The sequence below is a fragment of the Desmodus rotundus genome, chromosome 7, assembly GCF_022682495.2.
Source record: "Desmodus rotundus isolate HL8 chromosome 7, HLdesRot8A.1, whole genome shotgun sequence".
NCBI classification, from domain to species: Eukaryota; Metazoa; Chordata; class Mammalia; order Chiroptera; family Phyllostomidae; genus Desmodus; species Desmodus rotundus.
In genome coordinates this window covers 27,926,131-27,948,869 of record NC_071393.1, presented here as the reverse complement: position 1 = coordinate 27,948,869, position 22,739 = coordinate 27,926,131, and the positions used below count along the sequence as shown (strand labels likewise).

Below are 22,739 nucleotides of genomic sequence, written 5' to 3'. Positions count from 1 at the left end.
GCACCTGCAATACATACGCTCCACAACAGCAAGAATGATATTTCAAAACTGTACCAATTAGATTATGCCACTTCTCTGCTTTACGTTTCCCAAAGTTACTGCACGGGATCCAACTCTGTGTTTTCTATTACAAATTGCCCTAAATATCAAGATGTCATAGGTCTGAATCAAAGCTCTAGTTTGATTCAGATGGAGCACTTACATCTTTTTACTGATTGTTTTCACATATTGCAATTTGTTACCAAAGGAAAGTGGGAGTTATGCTGTCTGATCCTGATTTATGATTCCTAAAAACATCCAGTGTGTCAAGTACTCTGATGATGTGTTGCATGCATTACCTCGGTAATTATTGCCCTGTATTAATCATGTGTTTTATTTTCTGTATTTTATGATGCTGGATGCCTTGCAATCTCTCCCAGTTGTGGAGAGACTGCCCCTCCCAGGGCTAGCTAATTCCTAGAGGTAGCAAACAATCTGCCTTCAGCACCCCATTCATATGCAAACCAACCAATATCCCCAACCCCTTCTCTTTTTCTAAGGATAAATCACAATTTTTATTTCAATGATTTTAAATGTGGACTTATAATAATACATATTGAAAATGAGTAATTTTATAAATTTCCAACAGTAGAGGGTAATAATTCCCCAAACATTGGAAAATATTTAATTCAACAGAATATTCTGATGCTCTTTGAATATATTATTTTAAAACCATACCTGCCATAATTGGGTAAAAGAAGGGGTTGGGTAAAGCAGGGGTAGCAATACCCAACCCCTTCTTTTACCCAACTGTCACACACCACACCAATATGTCCCCTGCCTTAACTCACCCCAGGGCCATCAGCTGGACAACTAGAGACTATCCGTACACCCCCTGAGAAGCCACAAATACCCCAGCACTCTGCTCCCAAGTTTGCTCAAGTTAGTCTACCCTGCCTCCCCCATTCTTTAGTGTGAAAACCACAGGACAGACTCTGGGCCTTGCTTTCTCCTGCTCCTTCTGTTTCCTGGCTCACCCTGGCACTTCCCCAGTGGCCCTGCGTGGTACCAAGTGCCCTTCCCCTGGGGAATGCTATGTAATAAAGTCTTTTTCCAAGACATTGTCCCCTTGTCTGTCATCTTACCATGCCTTAAAATGAAAACTTGAAGACATTTCAAGACGCCCTCCCACCTGCGACAGGTGAGACAGTCTAATGTATCACACACACAGCTGAGGGGCTGACCGGTCAGTCTGAAGAGATGAGCCAACTTCAGAACCACACTCTTAGTCAGTACTTTAATTTGTCCTCACGTGACTTGTCCTCAAACATGTTGTCCTATGTCCAAGAAGGGTTCACTTCGGGGTGTCCCTATTGCAGGACTCAGCTAAGCATTTCATAAAAACTGCTGACATAAACTACTTTGTTCGTTATGATTCTCACCCCCCTTTCTCTCTTCCATTTTAATTTGTTTGCTTTCTAGTCTGTAAATGAGTGTCCTGGTCCTTCACAATGCCTCACAGATGAACGGAATCTGCCCCACAGGTCTGTAGACTGACATAGATTAACACAAAGATGAGACTTCTGCAGTTATTTCTGTAATCTACTAGCCTTGCGTGCAGCCCATTTTTTCACTCACAAATGTAGAACTGGGAAACAAACTTACTGCAGAGAATGGATACAGCCCGGTTCTCCAGGATTCCGGATGTCGATAGGTATGAGGAGCTAGCCCTGTGGGGAAAAAAAAAGATACTAGGTTCATTCCTTCCTAGAGAGTAGGGTTTATTACATTTTATTAGGACTATATCGGCCCTCCCTTTAACCTATCTCTGGCTCTGTTTTCTCCCTTCCCAGCTCAGCTGTCTCCCTGGAGTCTCATACTCTGTCCTTCTTTGGTTTAGGCCCCAACAGCTCTCCATCTCAAGCAATCTTTTGTGAGCCAGTGTAGGATTTAGCAACTGCTCCCATTTGCTTGTCTGAGAAACACTAGACCAACAGGTGGAAGAGTAGGGAATGTCATCTGAGCACCGCACAGGCAACTGGCAGGAGCTGTGTGACTGACTTGCATGGAAGCCTGACCTGCCCCCACTGCTACCTCCACCCCCAGTGTGCAACATGCAAACTCTGTAGCTGAAGAAAACCACAAGCACAGCCTCATGCTCTCGGCTGTCCACAGGTTGAAGCGCTGGCAAAGCCTTTCCAGTCTGGTGATAATTGACAAACGCATCTCAGAATGTAGAGGATTAGGCGCAGTGTGCACAGAAAACCCAGGGCCACTCGAATAGTGAAGAAAGATGTGCGTCTTCAAGCCCCCAGTAGTGGTTTGGCTGCTCTGTGAGCGCGCAGCCTCTCCTCTCAGCGCCAGGCCTCCTCTGGGCCCTGCAGCCTAGAACCCCACGGAGGAGGGCGCCACCCCACTTCCGCTTGTGTTAATATCTGCTACCTGGAAAGGAGCTGATTGTGTTTTCACTATACGAAAACATATGAAACGCAGGTGGCATGCGTTTCATTGGGGTAGTGACAAGTATTCTTTCTTCCTGAGGAATGATTCGCTAATGAAACACTTTAGACCGGAAACTGTATGCAGGCCACCACTTTGCAAAGGAGAATGGGCAATATTTATGTGTGCTTGGTCCCTCTTAACTGAGAGCAGGTGGCACTCCGTGGTATCATTCAGCGAGAAATAATAAATGCTAACAGTTCAAAACGTATTTTTGAATTAAATTCCAGTGTAACGATTATTCAGTAGCTGGTCTGATTTAAATTTAACAGAGGATTTGAGAAAGAATACAGCAAAGCAAATGCACGTCGCAACCATTAAACTATGCTACGACCACTAAGTGATGATGCAGGAAGGGGTGGCCTCTGCCAGAGCGGGCAGAGGAAAACCTTTTGATAGGCCTGGGTTCTCCAGTTATAAACAAAAAGAAATTAACCTGAGCCCCAGAGAAACTCAGAGAGTAAGGAAAGATGTGCTTTCCGAACAAACTGATAGGCTGGCCTCGAAGAACGCCCTGTCCCCAAGCCCCCTCCCAATTCCACTATGGTGCCACATCATGCTGTGGCTGTAATGCCATAGTCCTAAAAGTACTTTTTTAAGATCTCTGTGTTTTCTTCCAGCTCTTGATTAAAAAAAAAATGAGATACTTGAGTAATATGCATGGGATAAGATGGGGACTATTTTACGTGTTGTGCGGTAAGAAGAAATTCAGAGTTGCCAGTCTGAGAGGTGGAGCAAGTCAAGGGTCTTAAGCATTTCTGGAGTCGTCAGAGCAGAAAGGGTTCCATCTCTCCGCAAAAGCCCATGAGAGTCCGCTGTGGGACTGTAGCTCGGCCAGGTGGAGAAGGGGCGGCCCGCGTGGTGGACTTGCACACCCGTTCAGCGCCCCCGTCGTGGGAAACGTAGTCAGCTCTTCCAGGCGGAGTTTGGCAACTTCTGCTTGGGCTTCCGGGGAGGGAAGGTGCGAGCATCAGTTCTCAATTTGCTGCTTTCCCCAGCACTCCCTCTCCCGCCCGCTCCACCTCCTCCCCACGCGGCAGCCGGCTGGGAAGACACCGGGAGGGCGCAGCATTCTCTCGCTGCCTCGGAGGTTCGGGAGAGCTGAGCCGCAGCTCGGCTTCCAGCCCGCGTGGGCGCGGCACCGCGGGGGTTACGGTGGACGCCCGCGTGCCCCCGCCTCACGCCAGCCTGCGCCTCACGCCCGCCCGCTGGCGCTGTGCGGGCACTGGAGAAAGTGGCGGCCGGTGATGGAGCTGCTGCCATGACAACCCCTTCGGTCGCGGCCCGTGTGCGTCGGGGCTGCTAACGGGAGGAAGGCTGCGCGGAGACCCCGGGCTGCTGCTGAGCTTGGCGTCGCGCGTCCCCGCGCGTCCCCTTGTCCCGCGCCGCATCCCGGGAGGAGGCGGGGGCGCAGTCCGCCCAGCTCCCCTGCGCCCAGAGTCTGCGCCGGGCGGTGCTGGGCGGACTGGCAGCGCTGGCCCGGTGGCTGCCAGTAGCCGCCCGGGCTGCGGTGGCGAACATCCACGGTGCCGGAGGATCCTATCGCAGAGCTGGCCTCCTGCGCCCGCGGTGGAACTTTTTACCGCCTTTGGGTTCCAGATTCGAGACTTGGGCTGTTTATAAATATATCTATACACATGTGTGATCTAATAAAACGTGTTCTCCTTTCTCTGAGGCAGCAGCTTTTTATGACAGCTCCTTTATGTCAGAGACACTTGCCTGGCTTCCTTGGGTTATAAACTTTTGGTGTGAGCCCTCCGCAGAACGTGCCCAACTGAATTCTAAAGTAGCATCTCGAAGAGAAAGAGCAATCTGTGACCTTCATCCTGCACCTTCCTTCTCTCCCCCTTCTCGCTGCCTCCCTCCTCCCCAGGGAGCGTCAAGAAAGCTCTTTTTTGGATGCAGGAGGGGCATCTGGTTCTGCCAGGCTGGAAAGCTGAGGCAAGATTTGAGGAAGAATCATTAGGCTCGGGAGAGCCTGGACTCGTTTCTGCTTCTGGCTTGCTCCATCCCTTCCTCTCCCCAAACCACTTCCTGAGACCCGCCGGTGTGCTGGGCGGGGACGAGGACCGTGCTGCTGCTGGCGTTCTGGGAAGTTGTGGCTGTCGAGGATGGGGGTCTGTGGGTACCTGTTCCTGTCCTGGAAGTGCCTCGTGGTCGTGTCTCTCAGGCTGCTGTTCCTTGTACCCACAGGAGTGCCCGTGCGCAGCGGAGATGCTACCTTCCCCAAAGCTATGGACAACGTGACGGTCCGGCAGGGGGAGAGCGCCACCCTCAGGTAGGGAACTGTACTTCAGCGGGGGACTGAGCCCGTGGAATGTGATTGTGTGGGTAAGAGTGAGCCAGAGAACAGAAGGCTGGGGGGTGGGGGTGGGGAAGGGCAAGTGAGAGGGCCTTTGCAGGCTCAAGAGGTGCCCTCTTGCATTCTGTGGTAGCTGACACCCATTCCCCTGGACAGATTTGCCATTTGCTCCAGCTTCTCTGGTCCAGGATCTTACAAGGGAACACTGAGGTCCGTGCTCAGGACTCCACTGTAGCTGAGTCCGTGACGTGGCTACATTCACTTTGGCCCTGGCACCAGGGTGAGAGCAGGAGAGCCCTGGAGTGGAAACACTGGGGCGCTCCCATCTCCATCTTCCTGTCTCCAAAGACTGCTTGGTGCCTCAGTGGCCGTCTCATGTGCCAGAAGGTATGTGACGAGGCAGGAGGGCACTCACGATGGGCTTCCTGGCCCCTCGCAGAGAGATCTCAGACTAACATTCCTGGAATTGCCAGTGCTGGGCCATGGCCCTTTGTGAGCCTTCTCAAGGCGCAGCCATCCATGTCAACCCTGCCTGGCGCTCTTGGGCCCCCGATTATAAATTATGAGGGCATTTTTATCTTTGCAGGCTCAAGCCAAGGAGAGGAAGCATGTAGCTTTTATGCAAGGACATCAGTCCTGTGCAAAAAGCACAATAGGAGTGCTTTTTGTTTTACCTTAATGAGTTACAGAGAATCACTTACATGCTCTGTGCAGAGGGGTAGAGATTCTCAGAATATGAACCTTTGGGGACCAGACCTGCTGCAGCAGAGACTTTAATAAAAATGCAGCCACAACTTTCCACCAGCTCAGCAGATATCATCTTTTATCCCTTTAATGAGGCAGTACCGGTCCTAGGAGACAGATTCAGAGACGTCCCAGCTTAACTCTGGCTCACAATGTACACAGGGTAAAGGTGTTTGCCCTGTCTATGACTTTGATGGTTATAGTGAAAATGAAATGTTCTGTCCCAGATTCTGCAGCCAAAAAGCCTGTCTTCTCCAAGGAATGGAAGAGGGTGGGATATCCTTCCTGTTCTTCCCCTGGGCCCCCTGTTAAACTCTCTCTACAGCTAGACAAGCTTCTCCCTGGAAAAGGGAAGAAAGGCTTTTTGGGACACCAGCTATTTTTCCCTACACCCAAGAGCTAAGGTTGGATTGTTGTCACTTGGGGTGGTTCTCAGCTGAATCTTCTTTTGAACTAAGGAATAAGCCTTAGAACCTTGGCTGCTGGTGCTCAGGGGCCCCAGGTAGAGAAAGAGAAAAAAAGAATAGAGCCAGACCTCCTTCCCTTGATAGCAGGAGAGAAACACTCCTGGACATGTGCCATCCTTCAGCCTGTCTCAGAGGAATGTGCCTACTTCATTGCCTCAGAGAAGTTTTGGAGTCCCCTCCCATGACATAACTTGCTGGATGCACCTCTGCGGCGCCCGAGTTGGCCCAGAGATACGAGTTGCACTCGGGCTAGGAGTAGCGCTGGTGCACATTCACCAAGCAAATGCCGGTAAATGTTACCAGGTGTGAAGGGGTGTTGATGCTGCCACACATCTCTCTCGATCTTTTAATCTTCTTTTGGGGACAAAGAGGCCCAGCATTGAATAAGACCTCAGTGCTGAACTTACCCAAGTCCTCTGGCCTCTTGCTGCCCCTAAAAGTTAAACCAAAAATAAAAACTTGAGCTTTCTGCTTTCCAGGATGCAATAAGACTGCTCTGCCAGGAGAGGGCCAACTTCAATTTATTTATTTATTTATTTATTTATTTATTTATTTATTTAAGCTGCTGGCCTGTTTTCATGATCTTCAGTTCTAATGTTTAGCAGCTGGGCTTGGTAATGGAAATGAGAGTGAAAAGAGGAAAAGCTGAATAGTCGCTTTTTGTGATTTGTTTAGAGGGGAAAAAAGACTTCACATGCTCAGGTATATCTTAGGTTACCTGATTGCATGCTTTATTTTTTTTAAAAGTAAGCACATGTCTTATGTTGATTTTGCATCTCCTTTTTGTATTATTTGCTCTGAAATAGAGAAATTCAGCACACTGTCTACATTTTAATCTCTTTATATTCCCTATTTGCCTCTTGGATTCTTCTCTTTTATTACCTTCTTCCTTCATTTTTATCATATGCCTCCATTTTAAGTGCTTTTGCCAATAGTCAAAATAATGAAGAATAATAATTTACTTTCTTCTTTTTTGCTTTCATCACTTAATTTTTGTTATTCCCTGATATTTTAAGTTTCTGTTTCACTGCCAGCACATGTTTCTTAAAACAACATAAATATCTGCTGCAGAATTCCAGGAGTCTCAGCATTTCTTTCCTTTTCTTTTCCATGCTCCCTTGGTTTATTGGTGAACAGCTGTGTTCCCATCTCAAAGAAAAACTTACTTGTCAGAGGGAGAGTCCATGCTTCCAGTCTCTGGAAGTCCATAGCTTCCACCCCAAGTAAACATGCCATGTTTTAAAATGTAATTTGTAAGTATGGTCATTCTTTAGTCTCCTTATGGATGTCCCACTGGGAAGTCAGCATCTGGGAATGCTGTGTTCCAAATGCATCAAACCTTCAGAATATATAGAAAGAAATTGAATGATTCCTGTGCCCATCAGCCACAGGAAGTCTTTTCAAACGTGGCTGCTGTGGATCAAAGGATTCTAAGCCTGTGTCTAAATCTTGAAGGAAATCACATTGGAGGCAAAGACTGAGTAGGAAAAGCGAAGGAGTGGGGAGAGCAGGGTCCTTCTTCGACTTTTGCACTAAGAAATTGCCTGGCCTGGAGAAGGATTATTTCCTCCCTTGGAGGCACCAGTTTTCAGTGATGGGCCTTTGGGTGCATTGAAGGATGTGAGGAAGTGATGTGGCAAGGACGACTGCCGTGCAGAACGTGGAGGAAACTCATTTGACATAAGTGAGGCAATATTATCTTTCCCATCATTACCTCAAAGGGCTACTTGAAAAGTAAAAGTAATTATTTGAATATTGAGTTATTTTGCCTTCTTGGAAGAGAGAGGATATGGAAATGATGGTGGTATTCACTGTTTCTGAATTATAGCTTCTATGAATCTGATTTGAATTCATTATTACAAATGGGCCCTTTTGGCCAAAATGATTTCATTTCAATTATCTGCTGTTGGGTTAAAAATGTTCTGTGCCTTTCCAATAGATTAGATATGACAAGTCTGTGGAAGTCCTGTGTCTGAATCGGTGCCCATGGCAGGAAGGGTGCCCAGGTTGCTCAGTGTGGTCAGCACGTGTGTGCGAAGCCACTGCAGCTGCACGGCTGATGGCCAGATGTGCTTTCTTCACTGGCCTCGCTCTCCTCTCAGTCTGCTTCAGCTCCTCTCTGGGATCACATCATGGACATTTGAGGGGGGAGGTAGGACTGAGGTAGGGGCTGTTGCTGTAACTGTTCCAATAAATGGGAAAAGTCCCCACGAATAGTTTTGTTTTGTTTTGATTTCAATTTTTTATATGGCAGGATAATCAGTTTTGCCAATCCGTGCTTACTGATCTGGGATTAGGCTTAATAACTCTTTTCTAAAATGTCCCTGAATTTTCAGTGGGAGTTCTGAGCTAATCCTTTTGGAACCAAGCACTTAAGGGTTAGCTACTGCCGAGGAATAATCTGAGCAGCAGGATCTTGCCTGTGCTGTCAAGCTCCCGAGAAAAACTTTCCGGGGCTTGCCTGGGTGTTTCTCTGCTTTTTGCACTCACCACTAGCAGCTTTTGTCTTCGTGTAAATTAGAAAATTCAGAGTGGCCAACAGGCCATTCAACACAAGTGCATGATTTTGCATGTTTGTGTCAAAGTTGCCTAGCGGGATCAGGACATGGAGAAGTGCAGAGGCTTTGCTCTTGATCTGGAAAGATTAAGACAGAAAGACACTGAAGCAGAACAGGCCCATGGGGGCTCCTTGGTGGTGGTGCTGACCTGGCTGGCTGCACTCTGGCATTAGCTGGGATGCTTTTTAAAAACTTCACTGCCAGGTTTCCAGCCTGTGGAATCAAAATCCCTGGAGGGGGGCAGAGGCATAGGCAGTTAACAAATCTCTTCCAATATTTTTAATGTGAAACCAGAGTTGAGACCCATTGCTCTAATGCCCTTTCCTGCCCTGGGCCATCTGAGCAAGGCTGGTCTCCCCAGGCCCTACCCCCACATAAGTGTCTCCTCTATGCCTGTGTGTGCCTTACCACCCATGGGCCACCTGTGCACTCCAGAAAGAGCGCTGGGCTCAGGGGCCTGAATACCTGGTTTGGTTCTTACTCTCCCACTCACTACATGCTTTTGAGTGCTTCAGGTCAATTACGTACACACAGGAACAATATCTGTCCAGCCTATGACATCAAGAGAGATGAAGTACATGACATTTTTTTTCTGTTAACTATGAAGCAGCAGAGATGTGCAAGTTGTCACAGGTGCTACATGGGACTCCTCAGTAACACCCTGTAGTACGCCCAGTGCTCTCCAGTTTCATCTGCTCTACCTTCTGCTCCTTCCGAACACACCCCTCACACGCACACCTTTGAAATGTAATAGATGTCTCATCCCAGTTCCACTCTGCATCCTGCTTTATCTGAATTCTAATAACACTTGCTGCAGATCTCTGTTCTAACAGATACACACTGTGGACCTGCCATTTGTGTGCGGTTAGGGTTAGACAGTGAGCTCCTGGTGGTTTGGAGCCACGTCTTGTGTCCTGAGTACAGACATTGTGGGGGATGCTAAGGATTAAAATAATCAGTATTGGTTGAATGCTTTAATCCGTCTTAACCAGACTCGATCTCTTACAATGTATTACCTCTGCAGCAATGAAGTGCTTACATATGAAGGGTTTTATTCTCCTCAAAATATGATGCTGGGACATACAAGCACAGCATCTCCAAGAGACCTTGGAGGCCTGCGGGATTTTTGGATTCTGCTTGAATCATTTGCCAGAGGGGACAGTCGAAGCTACCACTGGTTGCAGTCTGATCTGAAACCATGCAAAAGGCTTCATTCACTATCCCTGAAGGCAAGACACTGCGCAGGGCAGCAGAGTTGAGAGGAATCTTCTTGGCAGCGGTAGAGCAGTATATTTGGGAGTGAAGCTGTCTCTGCGGAGGTTTGCCTTGTTCTGCACATGAGATACGCAGGGCAAGAAGGCAGTAGGGGCAGCAGGCTGCCCAGCCGTTGTGCCTGGTGTGTGAGGACCGGGGTGTGGCTGGAGGATTCAGCGGGCCTGGTGAACTCTGACTCTCTCCAACATCACTGACCGGGGAGGTATGCATCCACCTCCCCCTGCACATGCCACATGCTATGCACCACAAGCCAAAGCAGAGGATGCGAGATGAAGTTGTAAAGCATTCAGGATACAGGCTCCCTGGCTTCCTGATTGCTCTGGAAAACTCGGCAGCTCTTACCTAAGCCTTTTTGTTTGTTTTTTTGGCCTTTAACTAAATTTGGCCCTTGGGTTCAATTTAGTTATCATTCTCATTTCCCTTCCATTCAGCATCTAAAAAGGGACTGTGCCCTTGGCCTGCTTCCTGCCCTTCCTGTGCAGCAGGCTCTGAAGAAGCCGGCGAGGAGAGCAGCACTGGCTAGCGTGGGGTTCAGATGTGCTGGGGTCTGGGGTGAGATGCGGGGAGGAGGCACCAAATGGGTCTTCTTTGACCTTCCCAAGGGAGGACTTTTTAAATTACTTGTTAACAGGAAGCAGTGTTCACAGTGGTGAGATAAGAGGGGGAGTTATGGCCCAAGACATCTGTAGGGCTGGCAGAAATTGCATTGCCTATTCGGTTAGGAAGTAAGTGTTAGACTCTTTTGATGTTTTAAAAATCCAGACAAGACAACATCACATTATTTCACATTGGTTTATTTGTTATGACTTTCCCCGAAGGAATCTGCTTTTGCCAACGTGGGGTTTAGTTGACTAAGAGAGAGAGTTTGTGTGGAGGGAGTGTTGAGACTGGGGGTGGCGGGGGTGGGGGTTGCCTTCTCAGTCCCCTCCCACCTCCCAGTGAATGACACCTTCCTGGAGCTTCTTGTGCCCTGGTGTATCTTTTTTAAAAAGTAAAAATTGCAGTTGTGATGTCTCTGCAGCCCAGCACTTGACCTGGTTCAATGTGTGTGGCTTGTCCTCTGTGGAAAAGCTTAGGGAAGGGAAGGGTTTGGGCCTGTGTCACTCCCTACAGGGTCTTACCACAGACCCGTTAACAAAATGTGCAAGGGAGGGTCCCTTGTAAAGCAAACAAACTCTGTTATCTGTGGTTTACTCTGTGTCAGATGACAGAACGACTACTCACTGCTTTATGTCATTTTCAGAATATTTTGACCCCCACATAACAGCCCAGGAGATTGAAGTTTAGAAGACCTAAGTCACGTGCCTTTGATCACACAGTTATTTTGTGTCAGAGTCTGGATTTGCTCCCGGAGGACCTTTTTACTTCTTTTTAGTTTTATAGCACCCCCTCCCAGATATAGGGAACAGAGAAAGTCTCCACGTGCTGCAAGCCGAAAACTCCGAAAGCCTCCTCTTTATTCTCAGGACCCACGTTTGACCAAGGGTCAGGAAATCTGCATATTAGTTGGGGGCTGTAGCTGTCTACTTGCCTACCTTTGGCAGCCTCCTTTGTTTCCTGGTGGTTAATTCCCCTCACCTGCTCAGGCATCGATGTTGCTCTGTCTTCTGGGGCTGGGAAAATGCATGCTGCAAACAGTGCACGAAGTCGTAGCCGCTGGAGGGTCCCGTGTGCTTCAAGACAATCAGAAGTGCTCTGAGCTTTGCAGCTGTCCTAAGGCTGTCCCCTCCTCTTACATGACCCCCACGGCACACATAGCATCTCGAAGGATCAAACAAACCAACATGAAGTAAGCAAGCACTTTGTTGCCAAGAACACTGGCGCTATAGCATTTCCGAGAGAACTGTGAGGAAATGAGTGGTCACTAGGAAATGTGGAATGAAGGGGGAAGTACTTTTTTCAATTCTAAAATATATGTCATTTTACAATCCCCTCTCCCCGTCTTCTAGCCATAGTTTAATGTAAACCACTGAGGCTGTGAAAACAGATCTTCTACCCACCTGTGTTGATTCGTTCTCTAGAGGAAACTGAGTGACCCCTTTTGGCCTTTTCTTTCCTACACATGATACATTTTACTTAAATCAAAGAGATGCTGAAGGACTTGACCTGGCTTCCCATAAAAGTGCTAATCAAGTACATGTTTCAAAATTAGTTTTGAATATTAAATATTTTCAGTGAGTCTGAGGATTTATGGTATCTCAATTAACATTTCCATTGCATAATAAGAACAAAGACTGTTTTAAGTGGTTGTTAAGTTTTCTGGCTAGCTCACAGAAGATAATTTAACTCACAATTACCCAGAATGCTATATGCTAGCCATGAAGAATAGTAAAAAACATCGTTGTAGAAGAAGTAATTACACAAAAGAGAAAAAAATGAATATGATAATTTTCTATTTATCATGAATCCTGAAGAAAAGTAGGCATAATTAGAGGAAGATAGTACAGAAACATTTTCTCAAAGATACTTCTGCATACTTTCAAAAGTTTTGGAGTTTGTATTTTTGTTGTGCCAAATTTAATTTTAAGATGCTTAGCTCTCATTTTATTTGAATCAAGTATACATTTTCCTCTTCCCAGATGATTGGGGATCCTTTCATAAATATTAATGAAGAAAGGAAGATCGTTAAAGGAAATGAAAGACAAAAATGGAAAGATGTGAGGAGAAGAGAGATTTTCCCAAGATGTCAGCTAAGAGTTGAAGCAAAGCAAAGGAACTGAAGAGATGGGGAAAGAATGTACATATGAGAAAAAAATAATCCAAAGTGGAATTACTTAATAGTCAAATGAAGGAAGGGAGGAAGGAAGGAAGGAATAGACAACAATGACCATGTCCTGCTTGCTGAGTTTCTGGTGTGTGAATGTCTTCTTCCGAAAGCTAGATGCTCTAGGTTTAAGCTACACTTTGAGTTATCTAAGCACACTTCCGGTACGTTTACCTTGTTGTGATGTAGACTGTGCAGGTCACAGGAGCCCACATGCACAGTGTCCAGCACCCACCGTAAGACAAGGCAAAGAGCAATTAAAGGCTCAGGTGCTGACGAGCCACTAGGATCTGGCCCTTTCTGACCCTTGGTTCCCACCTGTCCCACAGCTGGAAATCCCCTTCTTGTCATTGAGTTCTAGACCAATTCTTGCTACTCTCTGTGGAACCTGCCGCAAGCCTTGGGTGATTGGGAGTACTGCCTTGTCCTGCCAAGCCCTCTTCTCCAACAGACTTGGTCTGTCCTTGACCCCACTCCTCCCAGCCTAGTGGTTCATTGACTTGCCAGTGCTTACTGTTTGCCACCCAAATGTCCTTTTTGAATACCACCTGACATGAGGTCTAGCCCAAGTCATACTTGCTCCTCTGAGGCTCAACTGTGTGTTCTTAGTCATTCTCAGATAAATGAATTGCCATGCCAGATATCTGTCCCCCTTGACTGGGATTCATGTCAGTTGATGCCATTCAACACAGGGTCTCTTGCTTGCTGTTTGGAACTTCTGTGATGGATAAAAGGAGGAGCCAGCATGTGTTACACAGGGGACCGAATGTTGACATACTTAGTCAACTATAAAGTGCCTTGTGTAAGAGGAAATAATAGTGTTCAACTTTGTATTGTCCCGTGCTTTCTCTGCCATCTCTACAACTCTTCCTCTTCCCCTTTTTGTTTTTATTTCTTTCATGTTTTTTTTTTTTGCTAGCCACAGTAATGTCCTCTGTTCCTGTGTGTGTCATCAGTGCCCAATACAATACCTAACGTGTAGGAGGAGCTTCAAGTTTGTTGAAAAGATGCATGCTTACCCCTTATCTCTGTCTCTGTCTCCCCAACCCCATGCATACACCATTTATGCACTTTTTCTAATGAAGATAGTCTCCCCATTTGGAAGCGATTAGGTAATCTCTGAATTACAACCAGAGATTCTGGCCTTTCAGTATTAGCTGAGATAATGATCTTTCCCTAGATAGTTGGTATTTAACTGGTTTTCTTCTCTTGCTTATTGCCATGCAGTATTTGTGAATTTTACAATATTCTTAAGGCCAGGAGATTCTGAGCAGTTGCAAGGGAGCTATGCCTGCCTCCCCACTTTTTATCAAGGTCACACAGTAGAGGAGGATGGTGCCTTCTGTAAGTATATCTGCAAACTTCCAAGGATGGAAAACAAATGTGATGACTCCTAACGTTGCAGAGGGCATGTCTGAATGAAGGGATTTACAGACCCATTTCCTTGGCCTTCAGAAATGCAGCTGCTTCTGTGATAAGCCCTCACTGTGATGTCCCTGAATATGTCTCAGCAGGTTGTATCCTGGGCAGTGGGGACAGTTAAAGGATATTCCTGATTACGCGCTCTATTTTATAATTGCCTAAACAATGTGTGCTTAGTCATATATGGGATAAAATGTAACCTCTGTCAAGAGGCTAACAGGCTGACACTTTGTAGTCAAAAAGGCTCACTTCAAATCCTAGCTCTGGTATTAACTGGCAGTATGAGGTTGGACAAGTGACTAAATTTCTCTGTCTCAATATTCTGAGTTTAAAAAGTAGGGGCTATATACCCACTTCACTGAGTTCTTGGGGGAGGAATACATGGCATTAAGTTTCTAAGAGCTTATATTAAATTCTGACATGTAGCAAGCTCACAGTAAACAGTAGCATTATTTGTTTTAAATATAAGTTATTGAGTTTATAATTTAAACAAACAGCTTTTGACTGCCCACTGTTCTAGGCAGAGTGGAAATTATAAAGTTCAATTAATCTTAGACTATCCTCTTTAAACAGTCACATCTAGTGAATGTATTAGCATAACAAATGGCCCAGAGATCAGGAAGTGGAGGAGGAGGGGAGAGAGAGAGAATAAGGGAGGAGGGGGGAAGAACATTAACCTAAATTAAAATGCATCATATTAAGCATTCACTTTGACAAACTTGGACATTTGTATTCATCCATGTAACCACCACTCCACAAGGTACAGAACATTTTTTTCACCCTCAAAGTCCCCCCATGCCCTTTTTTATTGTGGTAAAATATCCATAACATGATATGTATTATTTTAACCACTTTAAGGGTACAGTTCTGTGTCATTAAATACATTCACATTATGTGAAACAATCATTACCATTCATCTCCAGAACTCTTTTCATCTTTCCAAACTGAAGCTCTGCCCTCATTAAACCCGAGCTCCCCGTCTCTCTCCTCACCGCCTCGGGCGACCACCATGCTACTTTCTGTCTTTGTGAAGCTCACGACTCCAAGAATCTCATCTAAGTGGCATTGTACAGCATTTGTCCTTTTGTGGCTGACTTATTTCACTTGGCATAATGTCTCCAAAGTTCATCAGTGTTAGAGCATGTGCCAGGCTTTCTTTCCTTCCTAGGACTGAATAATGTTCCTTTGTATGTGCCGAACACATTTTGTTTGTACTGCCACGCGTTGATAAAATCTTGTGTTGCTATCACCTTCTGGCCATTGTGAATAATGCTGCTATGAACAAGGGTGTTCAAATATCTATTCATGTTCCTGCTTTCAGTTCTTTTGTATACACTCAGCAGTGGATCCTATGGTGATTCTGTTTAGTTTTTTGAGTAATCATCATACCGTTTTCCACAGTGGCCGCATCATTTTACATTTGCTCCAGCAATGCATGAAGGTTATAATTTCTTCATATCCTTGCCTACAGTTATTCTTACTTAATTAAATGCATTGGGGTGACACTGTTTCATAAAATTATGTAAGTTTCAAATGCACAATTCTGTAATACATCACCTGCATATTGCATTGTGTGCTCACCACTTAGAGTCTAGTCTTTCTCGGCCACCATATATTCAACCCCTTTACACTCTTCGTCCTTCCCCCAGCCCTCCTCCCCTCCAGTAACCATTACTCCATTGTCTGTGTCTATGAGTTTGCTAGTTTTGTTTGTTCTTTGTTGATTTCTGTTTTGAAACACACTTACCAGTGAAGTCATATGGTTCTTGTCCTTTTCCATCTGACTTATTTCACTTAGCGTGGTGACTCTCCAGATCCCTCCATGTTGTGACAAATGGCAGTATTTCATCCTTTCTTGTGGCTGAACAGTATCCCGTGGTACCCATGGGACACATCTTTATCCAATCATCCACTGGAGGACACTTAGGTCGTTCTCATGTCTTGGTTACTGTGAATACTGCTGCAATGAGCATAGGGGTACCTGTATCTTTAGAAATGTATGAATATGTTCTCAAGTATTTCAGGTAGATACCCAGAGGGGGGTGACTGGGTCATACAGTAGCTCAGTTTTTAATTTTTTTAAGGAACATCTGTGTTCCTCAAAACAGTGAGGGTTCCTTTTTCTGCACATCCTTTCTAAAACTTGTAATTTTTTGTCTTATTGATAATAGCCATTCTGACATGTGATGTGGTGTCTCACTGTGGTTTTGATTGGCATTTCTGTTATATCTAGTGAAGTTGAGCACCTTTTTACATATCTGTTGGCTATTTGTATGTCTTCTTGGGAAAAGTATCTGTTCAGGTCCTCTACCTATTTTTAATTGGATTATTTGTTTTCTTGTTCTTATTATTGTTGTTGACTTATATGAGTTGTACATATATTTTGGGTATCAGCCCCTTATCAAAGGTATTTTTTGCAAATGTCTTCTTCCATTTGGTTGATTGCCTTTTTGTTTTATTGATGGTTTCTTTCACTGTGGAGAATCTTTTTAGTTTGATGAAGTCCCATTCATATATTTTTGCTTTTACTTATCTTGCCATCAGGGTCAAGTTCAGAAAATCCTCTCGAAGGCCAAGGTCTATAAGTTTAGTACCTATGTTTTCCTTTGTGTAATTTGTTGTTTCAGCTCTTATATTTAAGCCTTTAATCTGTTCTGAGTTAATTTTTGTGTATGGTGCCAAACAGCAGTCTAGCTTTATTCTTTTAAAGTGGTTTTCCTATTTTCTCAACATCATTTACTGAAGAGGCTTTTCTTTCTCCATTGTCTGATTTTGGCTTTTTTGCTGAAAGTTAATTGCCTGTATACATGTGGGTTTATTTCTGGGCTTTCAATTCTGTCTCACTGGTCTGTGTACCTGTTTTACCACCAACGCTAGACTGTTTTGATTACTGCAGCTTTGTAGTATAAACTGAAGTCAGAGAGTGGGCCTGGCTTTGTTCTTTGTTCTCAGGATTGCTTTAGCTATTCAGGGACTTTTGTAGTTTCATACTAATTTGATAGTTCTTTTTTTGTTCTATTTCTTTGAAAAATGCCATTGGGATATTGATGGGGATAATATTAAATATGTATAGATATTTAATATTATGCTTTAGATAATATGACCATTTTAACTATGTTATTTCTTCCAATCCATGAACATGAAAATCTTTCCATTGCTTTGTGTCTTACTTCAATTTCTTTCAACAATATTTTTTGCAGCGTGGGGCACATGTAGGTTGTCCTACCCTCTAGTTTTCAGTGTATAGTTCCTTCACTTTCTTTGTTAAGTTTACTCATAGGTACTTTTTTGTTGTTGTTGTAATCGCAAATGGAATTGTTTCTTTTTAATTTCTTTTTCTGATATTTTATTTTGAGTATATAAGAATTCAACAGATTTTCATACATTGTTTTTTTATCCTGCAAATTTACTATATTTGTTTATTATTTCTTATTGCTCTGGCTAAGACTTCCGGTACTATGCTGAATAATGATGGAGAGAGTGGACATCCTTGCCTGATCTTAGAGGAGAAGCTTTCAGTTTCTTACCATTGATTATAATACCAGCTGAGGATTTGTCATGTGTGAATTTTATTATGAACTTTCCTTCTATACCCATTTAATTGAATGTTTTCATCATATAGGGATGTTGTATCTTATCAAATGCTTTTTTCTGCATTTATTGATATGATCATGTGAGTTTTATCCTAGAATTTTATTTTTGGGAGGTTTCAAATGACTCCTTTCTATTGATGTGTCTATTTAGCTTTTCCAGTTTATGATTCAGTCTAGGAAGTTCATATATTTCTAAAAATTTGTTCATTTCTTCTAGGTTATCAAATGTGGGGGCTCATAATCTTGTAGTATTCTTGTGTAGTACATTGTATTTCTGTGATGCCTCTTGTAACTTCTCCTTCATTTCCAATTTTGTTTATTTAAGAACTTTTCTCTTTTTTCCTTAGTAAGTCTGGCCAGAGGATTGTCAATTTTATTTATTGTTTTAAAGAACCAGCTCTTTGTTGCATTAATTTTTTTATTGTTTTTCTGTTCACTAATTTGTTTAATTGAGCTCTAATTTTTTATCTCCTTTCTTCTAATGACTTTGGGCTTTGATTGTTCTTTTTTCTAGTTCTTTAAGGTGAATTGTTTGACTGTTTATTTGAGTTTTATCTTGTCTCCAGAGGTGGACCTGTAATGCTACAAAATTCCCCCATATTATTAACTTTTGCTGCATCCCACAGTTTTTGATATGTCATATTGTCCTTTTCACTTGTCTCTATATCACTTTTGATCTCTTCTTTTACTTCTTCTTTGACTTAGTTGCTGTTCAGTAGCATGTTGTTCAAACTCCACATATTTGTGGTTTTCCTAACTTTCTCTTTGCAGTTTATTTCCAGTGTCAAAGCATTGTGGCTAGAGAGTATGCTCTGTATGATTTCAATCTTCTTAAGTTAGTCTTGAGCCTGAACATATGTTCTATGCTTGAGAATGTCCTTGTGCACTACAGAGAACGTATAATCTGGTGTTCTGGGGTGGAAAGCTCTGTAAATATCAATAATGTCCGTTTGGACTAATGTGTCATTCAAGGCTGATATTTCCTTACTGATTTTCTGTTTGAATGATCTATCCATTGCTTTCAATGGGGGCATTTAAGTGCCCTACTGTAATTGTATTTTTTATTAGTTTTCCCCTTTTTTTTCCTGTTAGTAATTGCTTTTATATTGTTTTGGTGTTCCCTGTTTGGGTACATACATATTAATAAGTATTATATTTTCTTTATGTCTTTTCTCCTTATCATTTTAAATTGCACATCTTTGTCTCTTGTTTCTTTTTTATTTTAACATTTATTTTGTCTGTTGTAAATATGACTACACCCACTTTTTTCTGGGTGCCATTTGCTTGGAGTATCTCTCATCTTCAACACTGTCACTTTGAATGGATGTTTGTCTTTGCAGTTGAGATAGGTTTCCTGAAGAGAAGAAATAGTTGGGTTTTTTTAAAGATGATGCTAGATTTTTTTTCAAGGATTTCATTTATTTACTTTTAGAGAGGGGAAGGGAGGGAGAGAGAGAAACATCAATGTGTGGTTATCTCTTGTGCACCCCCTATGGGGGGCCTGGCCCGCAATGCAAGCAAGTGCCCTACACTGGGAATCGAACTAGCGACCCTTTTAGTGCTGCTTCACAGGCTGGCACTCACTCCACTGAGCCACACCAGCCAGGGTGTGTTTTGTTTTTTAAGCCATCCCACTACTCTGTGCCTCTTAATTGGTGAGTTCAGTCCATTTACATCTGGGGGATTGCTGATATATGAGAACTTTCGAGAGCCATGTTATCTTTTGTTTTCCGGTAGGTCTGTGTCTCCATTGTTTCTTTTCTCATGTTTCTGTTATTTTTAGCTTAGTGATATTCTATGATTTGTATATTCCACTTCCTCTTCTTGTATGTTATGTTTCTCCGTTCTAGATTTTTGTTTTCGTTTACCATAGAGATTTTACAAAAAAAGTTTCATATGTAAAATAATCCTTTTTCTTCCGATTGCATCTCATCTCCATTCATTTGTACAAGTTCAATTCCTTCCCCATCCCCTTGTAGATTTTCGTTGTTGCACATTGTCCCTTTTTATGCTGTGTGTTCATTCCCAGATTGCAGTAGCTATTGTCTCCTTTATTTAAAATGCTTTTATCTCCTTTAACTTTATATTTAAATATTTAATACCCTCTTCTGAATAAGAGTTGCAATTTCCTGATTTGTCTGTCTTTTAGTCATCTTACAGTTTTATTATCCCTTTGTCTTTTTGTTTTCAGCAGAAGAGCACCTTTCATCATTTCTTGTAGTGTAGATCTTGTGGTGGTAAATTCCCGCAGCTTCTTTTTCCCTGAAAATGGCTTTGTTCCTCCTTCATATCTAAAAGATAACTTTGCTGGATATATTATTATTGCCTGGTGATTTCTCTCTTTCAATATTTTGAATATTTGATTCCACTCTCTCATAGCTTATAGGGTTTCTGCTGAAAAATTCAATGTTAATCTAATGGGATTTCCTCTATAGGTTACAGTCTTCTTTCTCCGTCTGCCTTAAGAATTCTTTCCTTGTCATTAATTTTTTACAGCTTTAATATAATGTGCCCTGGATAAAGCCTTTTTTTTTTTTTTTGGATGGAAATAATTATGTGTTCTATTAGCTTTTTGGATGTAAAGTTCCAGTCCTTTCCATAGTTTGGGGAAGTTCTCTTTGTTATTTGTTTAAAATAGCTTTCTGTTCCTTTCTTCCTCTTCTCTCCTTTGGTTATACCCTTTATTCTTTCCATAACATTATTCTTATGTTGCTATTTCTAATGGAGTCAGATAATTCTCATAGAGCATTTTCATTTTATTTTTATTCTTAATTTTCTCTCTTCTTCCACCTGAGGCATTTCTATATTTCAGTTTTCACTATCATTAATTCTTTCTTCCATCTGTTCTGCTCTATTTCCTAAGGTTGCTTGTTCATTCTTCATCTCATTTATTGAGTTCTTCAGCCCAAAATTTCTGTTTGGTCTTTTTTATAGTTTTAATCTCTTGGTGAAGTACTTTTTTGCATGTTGATTTTATTACTGAGCTTGTTGAACTGCTTTTCTGAGATTGTATGTGTGTGTGTATCTCGTTGAGTTTTTTCAGGACTGCAGCTTTGAATTCTTTGTAATTAAATCACAGTCTTCCATGTCTTTAAGTTTATTTTCTGAAGATTTTTAATTTTCTTCCTTTACCTCGTTACCTTGGTTATTCATGCTATTTGATAGATTATTTCTCTGCCTGTACATTTGAGGAAATAAAATTTGTTTTGAGTACTTGATTTTCTCACATGTTTAGCAGCTTGACAAGTAAAGGTCTTTGTTTTCCCGGAGGTGCTGGTATAGCACAGGATTTTGTCTTTCTGCTGCGGGACTTCGGGTTGTCTGTGGGACAGTGTCGCCTTCCCTGTGGGAAGTGCCTTGCACTGTATAAGAAGGTAGATGTGCTCGTCACTACGCAGTCACCTCATGTTCAGGGCACTGACCCCATGGTGGTCGAGGCCGGTGATCGGCTTTGTGCCTCTCTGTTCCTGCTGCCACTCTCCTGTAACCAGAAGCCACCAGCCCCACTGTGCTCTCTGCACTGTTACAGCTGCCTCTACCAGGCTCTGCTACAATGAGTGGGTGAGGTATGGGTGAGGGAAAGGGCTCTTGCATCTATAGCTCCACTTCTTTCACTGTGTTTAACTGCAGTGAGTGCAGACCACTCCGGCTGAAATGTTGCTTCTGCCCCACTGCAATCCATGAAATGAGGGTTGCAATGGTGGGCAGGGCACAGAAGTGGGTCAGAGGGGCAGATTCCTGCCTCTGTGGCTTTGTGATGGTGGCTGGTGAGGCTGCCAGCCTCTGTCCACTCCCACATCTCTGCTTCTTAGCTCAGCCTGATGTGTACTGGTCACTAATGGGCAGAATACTGCCTCCACCCTTAGGTCAGCCTAGTGGCGGTTGCACTCTGACCCCTCATCTGGTGGGGTCATGGTAAGTGCCAGCCTGTTTCTCTAGTTCTTGTCTTTGTCTTCCCCTGTCTAGCATACCTCGTTCGCTCCAATGTGCCCACCTTGGGATGTCTCAGTGTGTGGGTCTCACAGCCATGTTTGTGTCTGGAGCAGGGAGTCCTTTGTTGAATCATAGCTGTCCAACTCATGACTTCAAGGGGAGAGACCTGGAGGTTTTCCCATGCTGTCATGGTCCTGATGCCACTCTCTGTTTATTATTTTTTTCGTAATAGCCATTTTAATGGGAGTGAAATGGTATCGTGTTGTGGTTTTCATTTGCATTTTCCTAACAGTAAGTGATGTTGATGTGCTTATTGGCTATATATATACATATGTATACACACATATTCATTGGAGAAATGTCTATTCAAATTAATTGCACATTTTAAAATCAGGTTGTTAGTTTTTTTGTTGTTGATTTGTAGGAATTCTTTGTATATTCTGGATAGTAATCCTTTATGAAATATATGATGTGCACATGTTTTCTTTCATCTGTGTATTGCCTTTTTACTCTGTTGAGGCATGCACATTTTTAATTTTGAGGTGGTTCAATTTATGTCTTTTTTTCTTTTGTAGCTTATGCTTTTGATGCCCTATCCAAGAAATCACTGCCAAATCTAATGTCATGATGATTTCCTCTATATTTTCTCTTAAGATTTTTAGCTCTTAGGTTTAGTTCTTTGTTCCATTTTGAGTTAATTTTTGTATATGGCTTAAGGTAAAAAGGCATCTTCATTTTTATTGCTTTGTGGATATCGACTGTCACATGCATACGTGGTGTTTTCTCCACCATTTGTTGAAAAGACTATCCTTTCCCCATTGAATTGCCTATTCATGTCATGTTGAAATTTATTGAACATATGTACAAGGGTTTGTTTCTGGACTCTCTATCCTATTTTGTTGGTCTCTATGTCTGTCTGTATTATCAGTGCCACACTGCTTTGATTACTATAGCTTTGTAGTTGGTTTTGAAATCAGGACGTGTGAGACCTTCAACTTTGTTATTTTTCATTATTTTAGCAACTCAGTATCACTTGAGACTCCATATGAATTTTAAGGTAGATGTTTTATTTCTGAAGAAAAAAAGTCATTGGGTGCTGATAGCGATTGCATTGATTCTGTAGGTCACTTTAAGTAGTATTGATATATTAACAGCATTAAATCTTACAATCTGTAAAAATGGAAGTCTTATTAATTTATTGTC

General features: G+C 43.1%; 1 protein-coding gene across 3 annotated transcripts in view; it reads left to right on the top strand.

The window, feature by feature from the left end:
* The window catches only part of OPCML (opioid binding protein/cell adhesion molecule like), a 1,085,685-nt gene that overhangs the window by 606,451 nt on the left and 456,495 nt on the right, over positions 1-22,739 (top strand). For 2 of the 3 annotated variants that reach the window (XM_053928731.1, XM_053928729.1), the window contains exon 2: positions 4,672-4,756. Coding sequence is in view for 2 of the 3 variants with exons in the window: in XM_053928729.1 (XP_053784704.1) it covers positions 4,672-4,756 (85 nt within the window). In the remaining variant the exon portion in view is untranslated. Of the gene's footprint in view, positions 1-3,579; positions 4,757-22,739 lie in introns of those variants that run through there. The other variant, XM_024557344.3, reaches the window with a different exon arrangement.